General features: G+C 42.6%; 1 protein-coding gene across 3 annotated transcripts in view; it reads right to left on the bottom strand.

Moving 5' to 3' along the window:
* Positions 1–21876, bottom strand: part of CUEDC1 (CUE domain containing 1) — a 535352-nt gene that overhangs the window by 51136 nt on the left and 462340 nt on the right. For all 3 annotated transcript variants that reach the window (XM_085649520.1, XM_085649521.1, XM_085649522.1), the window contains 3 exons: positions 15151–15243; positions 3293–3386; positions 766–824 (listed from right to left, as the gene is read on the bottom strand). In XM_085649520.1, the coding sequence (XP_085505646.1) occupies positions 766–824; positions 3293–3386; positions 15151–15243 (246 nt within the window). The remainder of the gene's footprint in view (positions 1–765; positions 825–3292; positions 3387–15150; positions 15244–21876) is intronic.

Here is a 21876-nt window from a genome sequence, read left to right as displayed (position 1 = left end):
TTGAATTAAACGCAGCTCAATCGCCTATAAGGGAAACAAGTTGCATTTAGAAAAGTTTACTTTATTGAAAATCGGAGACATGGTGGCCTGCTAACCCTTGTGGACAATGATGCTGCGTCACAATTTGGGAACATTCAGTTCATGTTTGTTAGGTAGGTTGCATTGAAACTCAATCAGATTCGGTTTTTACGAACTGACCTAATAGTACATAGCTCGGTTCGTAACAATATTTACTAGTCGCAAAAATATTGGTGCAACCAATATTGTGCTACCAATAAATAGTACATCTGGCCATATATTCATTAGACTCACGTTAAGATTACAATGTGCTATTAATATCTCGGTTTACGCTTGACACACAAAAGTAGAACAGATTGCCATTTCTGCTGAAGATTGACACTATGTATTTCATGTCCCTTTTCCTCTGAGACACCAGAAGTTCATACGTGCATTTGCTCTGTAGGGATGGACCGAAGGCATAACATTTCTACTGATTTAACTCGAGTTAGCACAATACTATTAGTGTTGCCATGAACTGATGCTTCAACACACTACTACCACATATCTAAAGAATTACGAAGTAGAGCAGTTTTTCCTTCAATCGGTTAGTATTTACATTCATAATGGCATGAACTAGGAACATATTGTGAAATGTATACGCAGATCTCAGTATAAGCTGCATTAAACACTAGAACATTAACGGGATCTAGTGTAAATATATCAAAAAAGAAAATAATAAATGGTATCCAAGTGAAGAGTACATACCACACGAGGGCCCTTCTGCATCGTCCAAGAGGTTTGCTGTTGATGCACCTGTTCCAAGTCTAAACACCGCTATTAAGGTAGAATTTCTTTATATCGGAAAGTGTAAAAAAAAAAAAAAAATAAAGAACTGCACATTGTGTTTGGGAGAAGAGAAAATTAGCAGTACATTTATGCTGCATTTACATTTATCCAGACAAAGTGCACCGTAGTACATTAGCGCTGCATTTACGTTTATCCAGACTAAGTACATCGTTCATACTCTTGGCCTCGCACAGAAAGCTAATAGCAATACAGCCTCCAAGGACATCTTTCAGCCAGCACTTGAAAATATATGAAGTCAGTTTACATGTAGTAGAGACCAAAGTCATAAAGCTAGTTGTGCATTAGTTATATTAATATGTGCAAATAACTTTTTTTTTACGATCGTAAACTCACTTTTGCTATTCATGAAATTCGGCTTTACATCTGCATAGAGTTGCTCACACATACTTTTTCTGAGAGGCATGGATTAGGTGTTCCAGCTTGGGAATGTTCCGATTGTTTGGGAACACCCAATAATAATTCTTATTTTGTAAATATGGGATTTACTCATATCAAGGATCGATCGAAGTAAATTAGTTTAAAGGGAAGCAAGGCAAAAGAGAACAAACTCAAAATTGGTGGGTCTTTGTTGAAGGAATTTCCCATGAGAAAAGAAGTTCACTAAAAAAAAAATTGAAATGCAGTTGCATTCATGCGTGATATTTTTGCATACGGAAGAGCTGTCATATGAGCACTATCAGGAATTCTCAAAAAAGGTCTAGCAGTTCTCTGGGGAAACGGACTGTTGCAGGTTCCTAGGAGCAGTTCTGGCAACCACTGAACATTCCAGAAATGTATAAACTGTCGCCCATAAGTAGAAGTACACCTAGGAGTGCACATTTCGGAATTCCTTTGTGAATCAAGTCCAAAGTGCTTGCATGCCTCGCTGCAAGTACATCCATTCCAAGCAACCCGCTTTCTTGCAGCTTTTCTGAGGTCATTAACTAAACCCGCTTCTATCCGGCGTTTTCACTGTAAGAGTAACAGAAGAAGGTTGTAATTCCCTAGGTATTAAAAAAAAAATATGTTTGACTAGACAAAATTTTTCTGAAATGTAGCTTTCTAACTGCACAAAAAGGCATAATCACACTTTTGCACACAAGGAAAAGGATCGAAGTAGGCTATTTAATTTACTGACAAAAGAAATGGGATTGGGTGTAGTCAGGAGAATGGATTCGTTTTTCACAATCTGTGCATAAAGTCACACGGGCGGCCACTAATTCTGCTGAAAAAGATAATTTATAAAAGAATTGGTAGTCAGGATAACTACAATCAATAGCTAAACCCAGCCTAAAAATAGTTAGAGATAGTTTTCAATTCAGTCAGTGTCTACATGAAGACAATTACTTAAGAACAATCAAAAGTTGCATTTTACTTCTCTTCGGACTTCCTTTTAAAGCAGAGATGATGTAAAACAAATCTCAACATTAGGAAATAAAAATAAAAGAACAGACTTGGGTAGTTCAATCATGGAAAATGAGAAATCCCCATTGTAGTCTTAAATCGTAGACCTCCAACTAGCCCCAAAACAGCTAAATAATGGTAATAACCATTTTTGATGGTGGTAAAATGAAATTCTGCAGCAGAAAAATGACTATATATGCAGCATACCGACAGGTTATTAAAACAACGGACTTCACACAATACTATTTAATACAGAAGTGTTCAGAATTTATTGAGTTCTATATATTTAACGTCTATTCTGACTTTTTTGAGAAAATGTGGATTTTGGTGCTTTTGGAGCCTCTTCCCCTTTTAAATGCAGGTTTGACCTGCCGAAATTTAATAAAAGGTTTAAACTTTTTCACATTCAGTTATTACTGGGTGCAATAATGTGCATCACAACTTATATTTGCGATCCCATCACAAACATGTCTTCGTGTATGGATCGCAATATAACAAGCCATTTGTAATCGGCCCAAGCTTTTCCTGGCTGTTGCTGGTGAGTGCTTAAGCTGAACGTTTGTAGTTCCACTTCATCATCAAAAAATATGTTTGCATTGCAAAAGGTCCCTCTTCAGATGGAGGAACTTGCATCTGAAGAAGTCTGTGGGCCTCTGTTGCTCGCTGCCAAATTGTTCTGGTACCTGCACAGGGATATGCAGGCCCTCCCGGCAGTGAAACTGCCTTGAGTGCACATTGTCGCCTCACCGGGAACTGAAAACGTTTCATGTAAACTGATTGTGGCTTTGGTGGAACAGAGGGCAATTCTTCCTTGTTTCAGAAATTCCTCTTCATCTAAAGGGAAGCAAGAAGGCAGAAATGTGTTTTGGAGAAAACACGCTAGTTTGATTAAAATACTTATTTCATATAATAAAAAGACCGTGTGATCGACATCTCATGGGGATTCTCTGCGGAAACAAAGTGTTTGTCACTTACAGTAGGACACATGTTTGGTAATTAAATGTACAGGGCTCAACTTTAAGCACGTTTATTCAAAGGATACACCTGATGCTTCAACAAGTGCTTTCTTTTCGACTTTCTCATCTTGGTCTTCTCTGAAAATGCTCTTGCAAGTTCAAAAAGCTTCTTCCGGGTTGCTTCAAGGAAAAGCGACAGTTATAATTTAAATTTAGCTTTTAAAAGGTATTAAATCATGAATTAAGTCCATTTGTGGTCATTACATTTACATTTATTGTGAGGGAGCCCGACTAACGTTAGGTGGGTTTGGGGTGGGGTAGGCAGTCTTTCCCATGAGAAATTTTTGAAAGAAGGAGTGGCAAATGGTGCATTTTAAAGCAACTTTAAGTAAGCAAGAAAAACAATTGTGACCATGTAGTCTTAAATGTTTAAACACATTAAAAACTGCCCCATAAGGTCCAGCAGGCCAGTTTTTACTGTTGATTTCCCTGGTATTAAGAGAAACATTGCCTGCAGCAAGCACACATGCATTTACTCTCCCCTACCTAGCAAAATACTGCCTCGATTTGAAAACGTTGCCTCTCCCCCCGTTTCTTTTTTAGCTAATAATTCAGTAATGGGTCCACTGTAATTCAAGTATCCGGGCCGTGGCTTATTTTCTGTCCAGGTACGACCATGCCTGCTGCAACTATCCTTGTGGAGCTAGCAGTCTTCCAAGCTCTAAATTCTGTGACTGTTAGAAGGTATTCATTTCTTGAAGTTCCCAGCAGTCACAATAGAATTGGATGCAAAAGGGACCAGGCTCCCTTTGTGCCTACAGCATTTCTGTAAGCAGAAATGCTACATCCACAACTCGTGGGAAAAGCGTGGGAAGCTAGATGGCCCAAAGGAGCAGAGGTTTTTTTTATGGGCACAAAGCCAGAGGAAATTAATATGCCCAAGCAGCGACATACCTGGTCCAAATGTATTTATTGTATATTTGCATCTTGTAGCCTTGGACCGTCCTTGATTTACTAACGCACACACTGTTTTACTGAAATAAATCATAATGGTCGCCAGTCATCGGTAATGAAACGACGGTTTGTAAAATACTGCCATTACCGGTGTTTCATTGTCCACTGCGAGTAGCAGTAGATTAATTTTGGAAAATAAGTTTGCGCCAGGTAGATCAACACCCAATGCTGTAATGTAAATATAAAATACTGGAGGAATGGAAGCTGGAAACCAACAATGGAAGCATTTCCTAGTTAAGCGGCACGCAGGATGGGTTTACGATTTTGTTTCTTTAACATGAGAGAGGCGAGGTGTGACTTTACTAAAGAATGCATTGCTTGCTTACAGTGTTGGTTTATAGCTTCCACTTTCCCCTGTACTTTTATATTTGCACCAGGCAGCATTAAATGGTAATTACTCATGCACACACTTTTTTCCTGAAATAATCATGATAGCTGGACGTTGTGGGCATTGAAACGCCGATAAGTAGATAGTGCCAGCTTTATCGGCATTTCATTGCCCACGAAGAGGAGCAATCATGGTGTTTTTGGGGGAAATAAGTGTGCGCCTAGTAGATTAATGTCCAAGGTTCTGATGCAATTATGAAATGTCGGGGGAGAGTGGAAACTGGAATCCAAGACAGTGTGCAACAAAGGTGTGCCCGCTCCGATCCTACCGAGATCTTCAAGAGAAGCAAAACTGACTGCATTGGAAAAGAAAAAAAAATGAACTGCCTCGCATCTTCCCGGTATTTTGAGAAGCACACCGGATTTAATTTTAATGCATTTATGAGTGACAAATCAATGTCTGGTACCTTGGAAATATACTGATGGCCAGCGGGACTGGATTCAGAGCAGACGTCTTGAAAAGGGAGGCCTCCGCTCCAAGTTTACAGGCCTGTGCTACCTCAGATGCAGACAGCAGGAGCAAACACACTCATGTCTCACTTACACTCTGGCGCTAGGCTAGGCACAAAGGGAAAAGAGGGGGTACAGATGGAAAATGGGCAATCACTGCATGACTTTAAAATGAAGCCATACAGTGATTGGCCATGCTCTGTCAACCTCCCACTACTGCACTGCTTCATATGTGTGGGGACTAAATGCCTATGCATGTCCCCCTCCTCCTGCTCTTTAGCCAATCCAGACCCCGCTCCCTTGCTATTTGTGCAAGTAAAGAGTAGCACCTGGACTGGCAGGGGCAGGCGAGCTATGTGCTCCTTAGGAGACCAGGGGGCTGGAGTAGTTGTTCTGTGGCTCACTAACCTGCGCAGGTAGGAAGAGGCCTCAAGTGAGCATGTCAGGTTGGACACAGAGAGGCACCTGCCCAACCTGACATATGCACTTCAAATTCAAGACATGTCCACTTCTCTGCTTAGCCTGCAGTCCATTAAGCGACTCACAGAGCGGCACCAGGGGCTGAAACTGAGCACAGCAGCAAGTGAAAACCTATACATTTTATACTTAACGCCGGTACCAGAAACAGGGGGGCAACGCTCTCACGCCCCAATACATAGGCATTGCTCTGTAGGACATGTTTAATGTCACATTCCCAGACAGTCATTCTCGTGAAAGACACACAAAGATAAACACCAGCCTAGCAGCATCTCACACTTCATACCATATTGAAATTTATGCAAGCATAACTTAAAAATCACCCAAATGCCTACAATCAACACGTCTAACAAGCTTTTATAAATATATTGCAAGATATTTTTAACTCTAAACAGACCAACAATTTACTATAAAATTTAAATTAATTTTTGGTGCTGCCATTTTCGTCATACCCATTCCTAGCCTGCAACAGAGATTTTGCTATGATAAAGTGAAAACAGATCTTAGGTTTCACTTTCATGCACCTTAGTTCGAGCAATATTTTTTAAACCATGGATAGCCAGGACTCTGATTTAATAGAAAATGCTTCTACTTCAGGGGACATAACATAACCAAATATATACACGTATGATCCTGCTTTTCACCCATCAAACAAGTTTGCACTGCATTTTTAAGTTAATTGTGCTTTATACTATACACCTTTATCATTACATTATATTTATTGTCGCCTGCTACTATGCATAGCTCTCTTCTACCCTGTCGAGTTTCCTTTCCGGTATATACAATGGTAAATAAATAACAGATAAAAGATCCATTTGCTAGAACATTTAATGAAAAACTCCAATCTCAATAATATAATTAGCTACCCGATGTTTTTTTTTATTGAGACTATCCCCGCAGGGGACTCATCTGAAAAATATCCTCAGATGATCAAATGGATCCAGAAACCTTTCAAGTATGCAGTCCGGTCGTCACGTGCGACCACAGCAACTTCGGGAACTTGGCAGCAAAAGTGTTGCCCAAGTGAGACGCTGAAGGTCCAAAATGTTCCACTCAAGCCCGTGAAGCCGGATATCTAGTCAAATGAGCCCGGATGGCCTCTGGGGGCTCCCTCCAAGCAAGCTGTGATTAAAACAATAAAAACACCATGTTTCTTCATTGCTTTGGTCCTCTTTGCGCCACAGAATCCCATATACAGTTGTCGCACACTATAAAATTCTTTAAACAGCTGTCAGGAACGTCCCATTTGTATTCAGGTGTTGCATCCAACTCTACAGCCTTTGAAGGGTGATGTTTCTTATGGAAGATCGCAAAGCAGTTGACAAGTTTCTGATAAGTATGACTCCATTATAATGGGCGAGGTGATCTTCAACGATCAATAGATTAGCAATGTAAAGATATGAATTTCCTACACCCTTCATACAAAAGGCTAGGACTGAATAGTTGCATATTAAGGGGTGTACTGCAAACCGGAAAGAAGCTACATTCACTTTGAAGCAGAAAAATCATGTGTGACATTTTATGATAGGGCTATGAATATTTGCATGATTAAAGAAAGCCACCTAGCAAATTTAGTGACTGCAGAACTTTATTAGAGTCACCACATTAGACGGTACGTTCCTGAGGAACTCATTCAAATATTTCTCATACACCAATTTGCATCCCGGTTAGCAGAGCCTGATCTTGTGATCGAACATGGTATCTCCTCCCCCTGCCTCATGAAACTTGTTATCGCGCCTGCCACCCCACCCACAAGCTAAAAAATGGAAGGGAAAAAGGCAACCCATTAAAGAGGTTCAGAGAGCAACAAAAGAGCAATCACAATATCCATCAGCTAACACCCCCTTGGCATGCGCGGGCAAAAAATTGTTCTTACACATGAGTAAAGGGCTTCCAAGAATAGAGCTACAGGGCCCTGAACTAGCCTGGCTCCAGAAAACAGCTGACATCAAAAACATCTCAATAAATTTGATTTACACGTCCTGGGGAAAAACAGCACTGATCTCATAAGGCATGCTAGCACAACATTACATACAATATGTCCATTTCTGTCCTAGGAGTGCGCCTTGAACGCTCAAGCCAATCAAAGATTGTTGTAATGACCTTCGTGACTATTGTTACCTTTTCTTAATCGTAGGTAAGCAGGAGGTAAACGGCATTTGTAGCTCCAAGCAATAAAACATGACAAAACAAAAAAACTTAAAGGGCAGAATAGGCTCAGACAATTGGCCATATATTCTTTGAATTGTGATACAGGTTTCTCCGACGGCATTTGGTTTTCTAGCACTTCAAATGAGGAACATATCTGCAAGTATCCAGCATAGGACAAATGAAACAAAATACCACTGCTGAATATTGGCGGCTCCTTTGTTTCTGCAATTCTAAATACAGTCAACCATCAGTATGCAATGGGGCAACCAGAGACAGGAGAGCCAAGGCTGGCCAGGGTCTGGCACACCGAATATCTGAAACCGGTTGAGCTCTGCAACAGAGTGGGTTGCTGGCCCACAACCAGCTCAAGGCACTGCTCTTTCCCTCTCGTTAATAAAATGATGTTATGAAAAGTAATGCCAGAACTATTCTTCTGTTTTGCAGGGGACACTTAATGGACAGAAGGCATAAAGTAAATCAAACTATGATTTAGCCTTAATACAAAATGTGAAAGCGGTAATGTGTCAAGACTACAGTCCAGCTGTATGTCAATATCTTCTCACAGACAGCCTGCAACCAAAGCTATTCAGCCACTTAATTGCCTAGTTCACCAATAATATTGCTTGTATTGAGATGTGGGGTTTATTCTGAAATAATTGTGTCAAATCAAGCGAGACTAGTCATAGTAATATACCCAGGGTACTCAGTTTTCCTTACATTAACTTTGATCCATAGAGATCAACACAGATGTAACTTTAACCCATAACAGTTGAGGTTTTGCATTATTTTATTTTACAGATATTCATTCCTTTCAATGTGGTCTTGTTTAAGTGTTCTGAAGGGCTATATTTTGAGGTATTTCAGACGCGTTGACTTCCAGAAAGCTAGCTAAATGCTTTTGTGATATGCCTGACGTTCCTAAAATAAATATCATGTTCTGTATGTATACGGCTGTAAAGGTGTAAATAGCCATTGCTTCTGTACTAGTATGTACATGGCATTATTTTAAGGACTTGTTCTAGAGAGTTTCTCTTCAGCTGATGGGTTTTCATATAGAATTCGAATCAGTGGGCTAAAATGGTCAACTGGAATTGTTCCAGTGGCCATTACATTTGTGACATCTTTACAAACTAAGGCTCATAGAGCTCCAATCTCTTTAACATGTTTAGACGCATAAAATTGGTTTTTCTATCCACTTCGCATACAAGAGATGCTCACTTTGGTGTTTTCTTACTTTTCTTGATAAGATTCAAAAATTCAAGTCCATCTATAGCTGGCTCCCAACTCGCATCAGACTCAGTTTTTAGGTCTCGGCTGCGAAGGCTGCGCTTGCGCAGTCTCGCTCCGAGATTTAATGACTTTGAGTGACTTTGAGAAGAGGGGCTTGCACCCGCCCCTCTTCTCTCCTGTTCTCCATTGGCTGGCCTCTTAAATGCTGGCCAGCCACTGGAGAAGAGGTCCAGTCACTCCGTTGAAGCCCCGTCCTTTTCGGATCGGGGGGCGTGTTTTTTTCGTTGCTTTTCGCAGGGCGTGTTTTTCTCTCCTCCAGCCAATGGCAAGAGGAGAGAAAAAGAAACACGCCCCCGAATCCGAAACCGAGGCTGCGTTTCTCCGAGGCAGTTCTTCTCTGCCTCGGAGAAAGGCGGTGGTGTCCCGGCGTTGCTCCCTCACCTGATCTCCTTGTTTAGGACTTGTGCCCTGCGGTTGTCACGCTCGGCAAGGTGGGTGCACATACTGTACCATTCTTAACCACAGAGCCATGCTCTGTCTCAGTCGTGACACGAAAAAACCTCCAGCGGACGTGCGTGAGCTCTGTGCGTGCTGAGGTATTGGCAGATTGGTGAATCCGAGGTAGGGGTGTACGGTCTACAGAGCATACAAGGAACGTCTCTGTCCCAAGAGAAAGGATTTGCGTACTTTCTTCGAAGTATTAAAGCTTCTCCTTTTTAAACCTGTAAAAATGGCATGCCTGCATTGCTCCTCAGTGGGGTATTTGGAAAGTGGAGGTGTGCGTGTATACACGCCCAGTCATCTCTGAACGTTACTATTTTATTCCACTAGCACAGGATGTTTGTAAAGCAGCTTTTGTTAATATTTTGGACCACCTCCTGCATTTTCCATAATGTGACATGCCAATATGCACCGTTTGGCTTTGAGTCTTGTGCTCTGCTTGGGCTAACGCCTCTCTCCATTTACCCAATGTAAACGCGTGTCGCAATTCGCCATCCCTTAACTCCTTCAAGGATTATCTCTGGAGAAGTGCAACCCCTTTTCTTTTTCACACTCCTTGTACCCGGAAGCCGAAGGGGGAAACCAACCCGCCTCCATTTCCGTTCGGCCTCTTTGGCTTTGCGCGCGGTGTTGTTTCACCGTTTCCCCTAGGGGTCAGACACGACTTCCATGTTCTGTGACCAAGTCTGACCCTGCCAGCGAGCTCATCCATTGTTGTGCCTGGATTTTACAGGTCAGCAAAACACAGGAAGCTCTCAAGGCCTCGTCACGCCCCTCATCCGTCAGCGCGCGTGCAGGCAGACTCCACGCTGCAGAGCGTTTCAGTCAGCGCTCGGCGGAGAGCTAATTAGCGATGTGGTGGGCAGGTGGCGTCATACCGTTCAAAAGATCGCCCTTCCTCCACAGGCTTTCTCTCAAAATTATTTATTGAAAATAAAAGTTGTGGTTTTTTTTTTTTTGCTCACTAGTGGCTCGGCTAAATTATTCAAATTAGATTCTTTCACTTCGACCATATTTACTGTAATAAAACGGAGACCGTTTGGAGTGCAGTTTAGATCTACCTTGTGGGCATTAGTGGAGTAAGATACCTTTTCTCGATAACACCCTTGTTCGACAATTTCTAAGCGCTGTACATAATGGTTGTTAATATCACCGAGTGTAATAGTGCTCGACTAACTAGCCTCAGAAGTATTGAAGGCAGAGTTTGCCCGGACTAAAATCGAAATTGTAACCTTCAAATAACAGCTGATGTCAGCTGTCCGCGTTAACTCACTGAGCCAACGTACCAGCTAGTCACAGGAGACATCCGCTATTTCGACAGCTCGTTTTGTGATTCTGGAACTCAGCGTCACGGTCATAGGATATGAAATCACAAGCCGGCTACTAAAATCCACCTGTGCATTTGAACAGAATTGCGGCATGCCTTGTAAGCATCTGTTGACAGCAATGCACAGACATTTAACGAGTAAAGTCCTATTCCTTGTGTATACATCATGTACATTCCGAACGCTGTATTGCATGTTCTGGGTAGGGTACATGACTGTTATTTTTGGGATGTTTTGGATTTTAAGGCAGGGCAACGGGCATTCGCAGTATGATCAGCATGTGAGCAAAGCGTGGCTTGGCCTGCAACATTGGCAGTTTCTTTTTCTCGCACAGCCCTTTGCCAAAGCCTCTCGCATATGAAGTATGTACAATTCCCAGGGCTTCTTGTAAATTTAGTGGTGCACGGTTCTTAATTAAACTTCAGTTGTGCATTATTTAGCACAGAAAAGTGAAGTAAGGTTTGTTCCACAAAGCGGAGCGCTGCTCCTCTTCTGCACAACTCGTTTGGATCTGCACAGAAAACCATTGGCTGTTGTGGATCTGATACTAATCCACAGTAGTCACCTCTCTGGACCCTGAGGGTTTGTAGGCTGGTATGCAGTTGATCCGATGAAGAGCTGCTCTGTAGGGCTCCACCCGCCTGGCTTGACACTGGCATGCTTTTGTCAGCAGCGCCCTCAAGTTCGAAGAATATTGAATGCTCTTTGGAGTTTTTACAAACCACTGTTGAATTTGTAACCAGGAATTAACTGCTGGTTTTTTTTTTTTACTGGCCCGTTATTTCATGATTTTCATTTAGCATTTTCTTACTCCCAATGCTAGGGTAACTGATATTCCTTGTCTAAACGATACTCATTCTGTTGACAGTGGTAGAGGCCTTTGCTTAGTGGCAAGTCTGTCACCCATGCTGGGTTGCAATGAACAAGTTACTGTACTTGATCTGTTCTTGACTAAAATGTCGTCGATAAGGTCACCGGATTTCGAAAACCAAATACAGGTGCATTCCATAAATATAGAAGTAAGACTGTAATGTGCCATCGACCATTGGGCACAGAATGACTTAACCAAAAGTGATCCGTATCATAGAAAACACAGTGAGTCACTGAAAGGAATTGAATGCAACATTTACACACCGTGTCATCTGTTTAAAGCTTTCTGTTAAGAGCTCTTAACTAATCCTGCACCGAAACATGTGAACTTTCCTCACTCTGGGTTCCCTTAGTCACCCTAGTCTGAAAACTGTGACAGACAGTAAAAAACTAGGACTGTTCGGGAAAGTATTGGCGGCCTGGTCACCCCAGTAATGAAAAAAACTGAAATTTAAAAAAGGTGACCGTGCTGATTATTTTTCTTGACATAAAACATATTTTCCTTTGACCAAGTATGTCTAAGTTGCCTTTATAAGTGCAAACGAGGTAGTCATTGTTTTTGAAGAAGCTGGTTCACTAAAGCCACCAGAACCACGGCTAGGCTGAGTTGACTTGTGAGTGCTGCTGGCTGCAGTGTCACCTCTCCTGCTCCGGCACTCTTCACTGTCGAGAACTAGAATGGGTTTCAGTACTGGAGTCTGTGAGGAGCTGAACACGACTTGCGTTTATTTAACGATCATAACACGTGGCCATTGTGACAATAGACTTATTTATCTAGTAGAGTTTATGTAGCACAAACGTAGTCGGGGTTATATAAACATTTGCAGTAAAACAGTCGGGGTACAGAGAAGAACTTCTAAAGTACAAACGGACAGATAAAGTAAAAAGACATCCCTTTACCTGAGCATAAATCACACTATTAACAGTATGTTATTCCAGCCGTTCTTAAGGTGCCTTTTACGGGGGTCCGCAGACCCTTGTGACCCCCAACCATTATCCACTGTCAATCATCGTTATCATGAGCGAAATAAGTTTTTTTTTTTTCTTCTCATACTGGGATAATAGTTTCTGGAGGTAATAATATTTCTTGAAGTGTACTTTATTTCCTCCCCAATGTATTTGATATATGTATTAATAATATCAATAAAGCAGTTCAACAATGTTTTTCCCGAGAAGTTTCTAGTTCAGGGCAGGTGCGATTGTGCACAGTCACAGTTCACATTCAAACATGCTCAGACCTTGAACTAGCAATCTGCTTCTGATTAAAAACGCTTTTGTATTGTTTACGATTTTATAGAAATGCTATGAATCTTCACACAGAGAGCCAGCATTCTAACCACTCAGTGATCTATGCATGTACAAACCGGTGGACTCCCCAGGAGGCCCCCAGGCTGCATTTTCCATCAGACACTGCTTTTAATAATCAGGCACTTAAGGACTCCAAGCACCTAACATTTTCCAATTGGAAAAGGATCATGCCTCAACTTTTCAGGAGGGGGGAGGGGCGAGAATTTGACAGGCGGCCATGAGGGAAAATTAAATAATTCATTTTCCCTCGTCGTAGATCTACAGAAATCCCCCCCCCCCCCCCCACCACCCCTCTTGCCCAGCCCACCGCTCTTAGCGGCATGGGCCGCGGCTGCCCTTAAGCTCTGATGACAATTTTATCAGTGGACCAAGAAGCAAGTCGGTTGCCTTGTGCCTCCTAAAAACAAGCATTTACAATGCAATGGTCTCGGCATTGGTAAAGTTAGAGCTATTGGCATTGCTCATGACATTATTTTTGTTTATGTTTTTGTTTTTAAAACATTTAAAGAAACGGCATTGTTATTTACAATGTCAATAGCTTAATCACTCTCAAATGCGAGACCTATTGCATTTGCACCCACACACAGAGCCACCTACACACACACTGATTAAGCTATTGACATTGTAAATAACAATGCTGTTTCTCTACATGTTTTAAAAACAAAAACATAAACAAAAATAATGTCATGAGCAATGCCTATAGCTCTAACTTTAACAATGCCGAGACCGTTGCATTGTAAATGCTTGTTTGTATTCTGGTTGGAGGATCCAATCTCTTACTGAGCTAGAGTGGGGTTCCTGTTCATCTTTACACCATGAGGCTGAATTTTTCTTCGTCTGCTGGTTTGAGTTCCACTATTCCTTATCAAACAGCTGAATTATCTCCCTCCCACCCGCTATTTCTGTGTTCTAGGAGAGGGATTAAACTTCTGGGTCAAATATAAAGCCTTCAAAACTGAGGAACAAACAACCTTACAGTAACGGCAAAGCATTCCACTGGACAAAGGTGCAGTTTGCGATAGGGCCAGAAAGCCACTGGGGCAGATAAAATAAGACTACTTAGATTATGGTTCTACTCATCTGTACACATATGCAGACTACAGCCAGATTCACTTTCATGTAAATGGTGAATTTTGGGTAATAGCCAACTGAATTATTAATTGTAGTGCAACAATCACCATCTGCATGAGTCACAGCATGCTTACATACACCTTCTATTGATATGTCCTACTGACTTGCCAGACAGGCCAGATATACTGGTCTGACACACTGGCAGATATCCCTATCTGGAAGTAGCACAGGTTCAACACCAAGCAGTCCTGATGGATTTCATTGCACTCTTTAATAGGGGCAATGACTAAGTATTATTATTTTCAGGCCAAGCTGTTTCTAGGAATTGCTCAGTATCAATGTCTACTTGGGACTGCCAAAGAGTGATATCATGGTGTTGCAAACTATATAAAATGAGCCAAATAGGCCACCCACGCAACTAGAAAGACTGTTAAAAGGTTATGTGATGTTACAGCTTAAATATACCCAGTTAGGAGGCAGATTCTTCTTTTTCTTAGCTACACAAAGGTAGAATCCACTCCCATTAAAATAATAATGCTGAAAAACCCCCTGCAATGAAGACGCAAGTCAAAAACACGGTTCTCGTAAACCTTCTGGCTCGCGCAGAAGTATTGTTCCGGCTTGTTTGTATTTAGTTCTTCCCCACAAAACAAATAAGTAACAGATCAATAACCATAGTAAGCACTGTCCACAAAGATATCAGAATTCTATGCAAGTAGTTGGTTTGTTGAGATTTATATGTCAAGATTTATACTCCCCAGTATTGTGATGTAGCAATGGTCAACTAGGAGAAATGAAGCCAACTACCAGTCACTACTACACTGGCTAAACCAATGTGCTCATAATTCAAGCACAAAAAAGGCACTCTTATTATGTGGCTAGGAGTAAAACTGCTGTGCACTCCAACAGGTTAAAGTGAAGAAAAGGACTCGTGTCATTCACCAAATGTTGCTTATTGCTATTCATGTGGGGGTGAGAGATTTATAAATCCCTCTTTTCATTCTCCAAAACATTCACTTTTGCTAGAAACAGATGGACAGATCTAGAAGACCGATTATAAACCATACATAAATAGTAATAAATGCACCAAAAGGACTTCATTAATAAGTACATGCCTATAAAATTACACTTAATGCCCCTGACAGATTGTGAATACTCACATTTTCCCATGTGTGTCAATTTATCCCTAAATAAGGCATCTTCAGACACTGTGCTGCTAGCCTCACTGGTTACAGAAGGGGGAAGCTGATCTTCTGAAATACAAAAAAGTCATTCCATAAAGACACAGAATGTGTAAGGTGAAATATCACAAGCACAATCTATTTAAATTGCCCAAATTTACTCTAAGAACTACTCCTGAAGGAGTAATGCATAACTGCACGAACAATGTGTCAAATTCAAACAGTGTGGTCAGAACACTGGTTCAAGCATACAGCCTTCATGTAAGGCAGGCTGCAACAATAAGTCAACAAGAGGGGTGAAAAAATGGGATATAACTCAGCGCTCAAAATAATCAGAGTGGTGCTCATCCAGGAAGAATGTTCACCTCACATCCAAAATTCAGAACCCCTCACAGGTTCCTCTACATTTTATATAAACCCAGTTGGCACACACTAATCAGTTCATAAGCAGACTTTGCATTCATAATCCTTCATTCTTCCATTGTTGTATTCATTTGAATTCTGGACTCGACACGTCAGTATGTAAATTGACAAAATTGTCGACGAAACACATGTTGGCTACTGTGACATTCAACTCTGTGAAAAAGCAAAACAAATAACTCGTGGAGTCCACGATTTACATACGGACGTGTGGAGTCTAGAATTTAAAGGAATACAACGATGGAAGAATGAAGGATTGTGAATGCAAATTATGCTTATGTGCTGATTAGTGTGTGCCAACTGCGTTTATATACAAAGAACAACAATACCACGTGGGCGATGAAGATATATCCCCTTTTTTGGTCAATGATCTTAAAGATTATTATATAATAACAGAAGCAATATTAGAATTGATTTCTTTATAATAAAGGGACCAATGTAGGCAGGTGACCAGTCATGCAGAAAATAGCAGAGTCATCCAACATTTGCAAGGATAGAAGCTACGTCTTCCTTGAACTATACCATGTGGTATTATTGTTTTATTGTAGATAGTCAAGTAATTTCTGCTACTGGTAAAACAAAAATGATTGTACAAAGAAATACCAAGTATTTGGTGGTATACAGTCAACCTATTTCTGAACTTCCTACCACCTGCAGGGAAGACGTACAGTAAATATGGAAATATTTGCATTCCTGCTTAGTATTTCAAAATATACAGTGGTTAGTAAAATCTCTCCTAAAAATAGATCCACCTTCAATTCTTCCCACAACAAGTCAAGCAACTAAAGTTGAAGGAGAGCCTGGGCAAGTAAATGAGATCTGTTTACTTAGTAAAGAGCCTGGTTTTCCAGAGAGCGGTCTATAACTTGCTCATCCACCTCCACAATATGAAGTGTACAGAAACATATTTGTTGTTTCCATAGTAACAAGAATGACAAAGGACAAGAATTAGTATTCCTGCTTTTTACCCTAAAGCAAAATTACAAAGGCGTGATTCTCTAGTGATATTGGCAGCAACATCCATTGCTTTTAATGCTCTGTTCCTAGGGTATGACAAGCTCACACGCGTCACAGAATGCAGAATCGTATTCAGTCATTAGACACTGCAAGCATTCTTTACAACTGTAACGAGTCACCCCCAAAAAAACAATGATAAAAGTAAAGATATTAAGCAGTAACAATAGTTCATTTTGACTGCGTGGGATAATAAAAATTGCCTAGGGGCAATTAAAAAGGTAAACTATAAACACAATAAAAAGAAACATTACTCAACATCGACAGAACACACACTTCGCAAATGCTTGTTACTTTTAATGCAATAGGTCTCGCATTTACGCAAGTATAAGCTATTGCCATTGTAAATAACAATGCCTTTTACTTATGTTTTAAAAAACAAAAGAAAAATAAAAGGCATTGTCATTTACAATGGCAATAGCTCAAACTCGCGTAATTTCGAGACCTATTGCATTCGAAATGATTGTTCCCTTTGTCGATATTACAGACCATGGCATACTATGAAATTAGATTATTATTCGGCATAATACTATGGTTACTCCCCATGATGTTACACTTTTCCATAGAATAGCCCTGCCTATTGAAACTAATGCAGTTGTGAGAGTAATGTAAATAGGCAACATAAATGGAACTCCTCTCTGGGCGGCAGACTTTTCAGACAAGAGTTTTAACAACAGGCATCCATTGGTGGTTGAGATTTCGCACCTAAAACCAGTTCAGAGTTTAGGCACTGCCAAGTTGCAATTTAGTTAGTATTTCCAGACAAAACGGACCTGAAAGTTCTTCTCCTCCAATGATTTATTAGCCAAGACGCAGTAATCAACTCTTTGCGCAGAAACCTACACTGCCGCAACCATTTAACGGGTGTATATACCTCCTTTACATTCTGCTTTATGTAATGATCTACCATGTTATATTTTCAACCTTTATAATTTTTTTTATAGCTGTATACGTTCATCTCAAACCATCTGTAACTTCCATGTAACTAAATATTTGTCTTGCACGGCGCTCTCTGGCACCTTTGGGAAATGCCAACGTTGTATAAATATGCATCACAAGGCTGATCTAACAATCTCTCACATTTCCGCTAGAGGGCGATCACACACAATCTTCAGGGCTGTCCATTTCTGCTTCACGCGTGCGGCCATATGGCAAGGACAATATTAGCTTCTGGTAAAAGTACTCCGAAAGCAGGTTGCGATAAAACACTATTGCCTTCAGTGGTGATCGTGCGGTTTTGCTCGTGAAGGCACTGTATATATAGAAAGGGGGTTAGCGGTTAGGGGAGAGATGGTTGTACATACTTAGGAAGTGGATGCTGTTTTAAATAAAAGCTGGGAGAAGTGAAGAGACGCAGCGTGGAGTCCAGTCCGGGTGGGCGGGCCTAAGGGAGACAGGGCAGACACCAACCCCGCTTCCAAAGAAGCCGGACAGAAAAGCAACAACTATAGATCTCGCCAAGGCGAAGCAGCGCATGCGCTGCATCGCAGGCGAATCCTAAAAACTGCCTCAAAAGTAGGAATGTTAACAGAGCAGCACAAAAAAGAACTCTAAAATAGCAGCATTGCTGATTTTTTCTTAACATCTGATGTAATCTGATGTCTTGAGGACCACAGAAATTTAATTTTCAGTGCAATGTGACTGCAGAAATAGAGCAAATGATGGAGAAAGATTCAGATTCACTTTTCTGATCTGTGTATTTTCAAAAGCACAAAATATTCAAACAAAGCTACTAAAACCAAATGAGTATTACTTGCACCAAGGTTTGGGAAGAATTGTAAATATGAGAAGTCCAAACAATAGAACAAATCATAGCTTGTAACATAAAGAGTACTTTGCTTAGTGTGTAATTGGCTAAGAGTAGTGAAGGTCCAATAAGTACGCATCTCAAGGTGGTACACTCCCTCAAGATCCTTCACAAGGCTTTGCCACCGCATCTACTGAGGAACACTGGAGACTTTCCATTGCACATCACAACCATGTTGACTTTACAGCCTACCCTGAAGAGATTAAAACGGACATTTTGAATTTACAATCTTCATTTTGTGCAGCATATACAACTCTTTATCGCACACATCCTTTTCGTGGAGTAGAAGACACATTAGTAAGTGATAAGTACTTAACGCTGACAGGCAGGGATTTTGAAGGATATTTAGGGAAGGAGTGCTGGAAGTGGAAGAGCCATGGCACTGCACCTACTTTGGAGCAGCGAAAGCTACTTATTCACAGAGCAAAATGAGAACCACAAATTGCTTGTGTGACTAAGGCAAAGCTGAAACCAATCTACAAGACTGCTGACTGTACTAGCAAATGCATTAAGCACACAAAAACATGATAACCTATGTAATCCCAAGACATGCCAGTGTAGAAATGTGCCTTTTAATGAGCACACCGGTGCTGGGATCACCCTTCTCTGTCCACGGGTCCTTAGACCAACAAAATAGAGATTGGCACTGAAGCTGGAATTCAAATAAGTTTATTAATCACTCATGAGTGGGACTACGTCCACACCGCACTCTCAAGAACTGCCTGAGGTAGTACACTGAAGTCACAGAACACAGGCCTTATATACAGCTTTTTCTGCACTGGTAAGCATGTGGATACAAATAGAAGGCACAGGCCTACATAGGAATAGTTACCGACAAACATGGGAAGATGGGAGATCACTTAGTCAGCAAAGTGGGAGGGGGAGCAGGAGTGCTTATGGCAGCAGTAAGAGATTGACAGTTGAGTCTGAGACCAGGTGTTCTGGTAGCTACAAACTCATAGCATGCATTTTTTTTTTTGTTGAAACGTTTTTTATTGTTTTCCAAATCAACAACTCAACAAACATCCCCCTGCCTCCACCCGTCCAGGAGGTACCGCACATTTATCATCAAGACCAATTATCCAGGAGAAGGAACATCCTTCCCACCAGTCCCCTTTCCCCCCCCCCCACCCCATGTCAGTGTGCCCCCGTCCCCTACCCCTCTTCCGATGTGCCCCTCCTCCCTAATAAATAAGATACAGGAGCCCAACCTCTCCCTAAGCAAACAGAGCCTTCCCTCCTGCCTGTCAGATGTGCTCTCCCCTTCCCCAGCATCAGACATCAACCCCTGAAGTTCCACCACCAACGCTTCCCATGCCCGGGCCGTCGCTAGTGCCTTCTCATCGTCCCTCCGAAGGGCCAATTGCACCCGGAGCGTACCCTCAGCCCCCGCCCATCGCGCCAACGCCGCCCTCCATCGCATGAAGCAGGCCCCCCCCGGGATTTCCAGTGCATAGTCAGTTCCCTCTTGGCCATTATCAACCCCAGATCATAAAACTTGCTAGTGACCTTCGTACGGCGAGTGTGGGGAAACCAAAGCAACAAACAAGCCCCCATGTCCGGGGCAATGGAGCGGTCCGTCACCTGGTTCAAACAATCCACAACATCACCCCAGTAGTCACCCAACTGCGTACAGGACCAAAACATGTGCCGAAAGTCCGCCCCCTCTCCCCCACACCGCGGACACAGAGTGTACCCCCCCGAAATATCGCAAGATCTTGGCCGGCGTCAGATACGCCCTGTGTAACGTAAAAAACTGGACTAACTGAAACCGGGCATTCCTCGTTTCCTTCCAGGCCCTCCGCACCAGCGTGGACCACGTCGACTCTGTGATCGCCTTCTCAAGGTCCGTTTCCCACTTCTCCCTCAGGGCGCCCAGAGGGTGCAAGCCCTCCATCAACAGCCGGCGATAGAGGCAAGTAATGGCCTTAGTCGTCCCCGCCGCCATCACTACATATTGGCAACCCGCGGCGGTCTGCGGCTCCGAAAGCCCCATATTCCAATGTTTCTGGAGGCTCACCACAAGGGCCGCATGAAGCAGGAAGTCCCCCCGCGGGAGCCCATAAGAGTCCTGCAAGTCCTGGAAAGGCAACAGCACTCCCTCTCTAAATAAGTCCCCTACCATCTGCACGCCCAGCTCCTCCCAAACCGCTAGCCCAGACCAATCTCCCCCATGCGGGAACGCCGTACACATCCCCAGGGGGATCTCCGGGGCATAGGGGTGGACTATGGCGGCCCTCCTCTGACACCTGTTCCAGCACAACCGGAGGGTACGTTCCTCCAAGGTAAGCTGGGTCAGGTCTAACCGCTGGTGGAGGACTATAAAGGCCAGCACATGCCGCGGAATCAGCCTGCCCTGTGGGCCCTCCGGGCCACTATACTCCCTGGCCACCGCCTGCGTAAGCCATTATAGCTGGGCCGCCAATTAGTACCACTCAAAATCCGGGGCTGCCAGGCCCCCCTCTGCTCTCGGCCGCCGCAACGTGGTCAGCGCCACTCGCCGCCTTCCCGAGCCCCAAATGAAGCCCGTAGACAGTGCCCGCAGCCGCGCGAAAAACGACGCCGGGATCCATATAGGAAGGGTGCGAAAAAAGTAAAGAAGGCGTGGCAACGCCACCATTTTCAACAGCGCCAGCCTCCCGGCACACGAGAGTGGGAGCGTGCTCCAAAACCCCATGCTACCCTGCAAGCCGCGAAGGGCCCTGCCAACATTCCCCTCCAACAAATCAGTCTGGGTATGATGAATGTTAACCCCCAGATATCGTAGGCAGCTGCCTTCCCACCGGATCTGTCCCAACGCCCGCGGGGTCCGACCTCCCTGCGACAACAGGAACAAGCATGTCTTGCCCCAGTTGACCTTAAGCCCGGACAGACGACCAAACTCCTCCAAGAGGGCAATCGCTCCGTCCAACGCGCTCTCCGCATCCGCCAAAAACATCAAACTCTTAGCATGCATATTGCTTTTAGCTGAGTCAGGAAGTCAACTAAAATAGACAGCACAGGCAGGGAAAATGGCGAGCAGCAGAGGATGGGAGAAATACAAAGCCAACAAAATGGATGCCACACCCAAGATGGCTTCAGCTTATGCTAAGAGAAATTATTTCAGATTTCCACACCAGTGACAGACAAGTAAATCAAAGGCCGGGCATTTTACAACAGTACGCCCTTTTGGTGTTGCTAGAGTTTATGGGCACCTTGCGTCTCCAAATAACAGATATATAGACAAAGAAAGGAAGTTTCACAGAGGGAGAAGATAAGCTCATAAACTAAAAAAATGGAATGGTAATTAAAATATCCAAGTTATTGAGAATTTGTAGAACGTGTCCTCGTGGTAGACACGTTTAATTGAGAAATGTCAGTCATCTACAGATAATGAATGCAATTAGAATAGTTTAGGCCTAACTCCAACATACTGACTTAAATATAAATTATGCCTTAACTGAGCTTACTTTCATTTTGGCCTT

This window comes from Triturus cristatus, chromosome 3_2 (assembly GCF_964204655.1).
Source record: "Triturus cristatus chromosome 3_2, aTriCri1.1, whole genome shotgun sequence".
In the NCBI taxonomy this organism is placed as follows: domain Eukaryota; kingdom Metazoa; phylum Chordata; class Amphibia; order Caudata; family Salamandridae; genus Triturus; species Triturus cristatus.
Note: the sequence above shows the minus strand (reverse complement) of the source record. Positions and strands in the feature narration are given on the sequence as shown.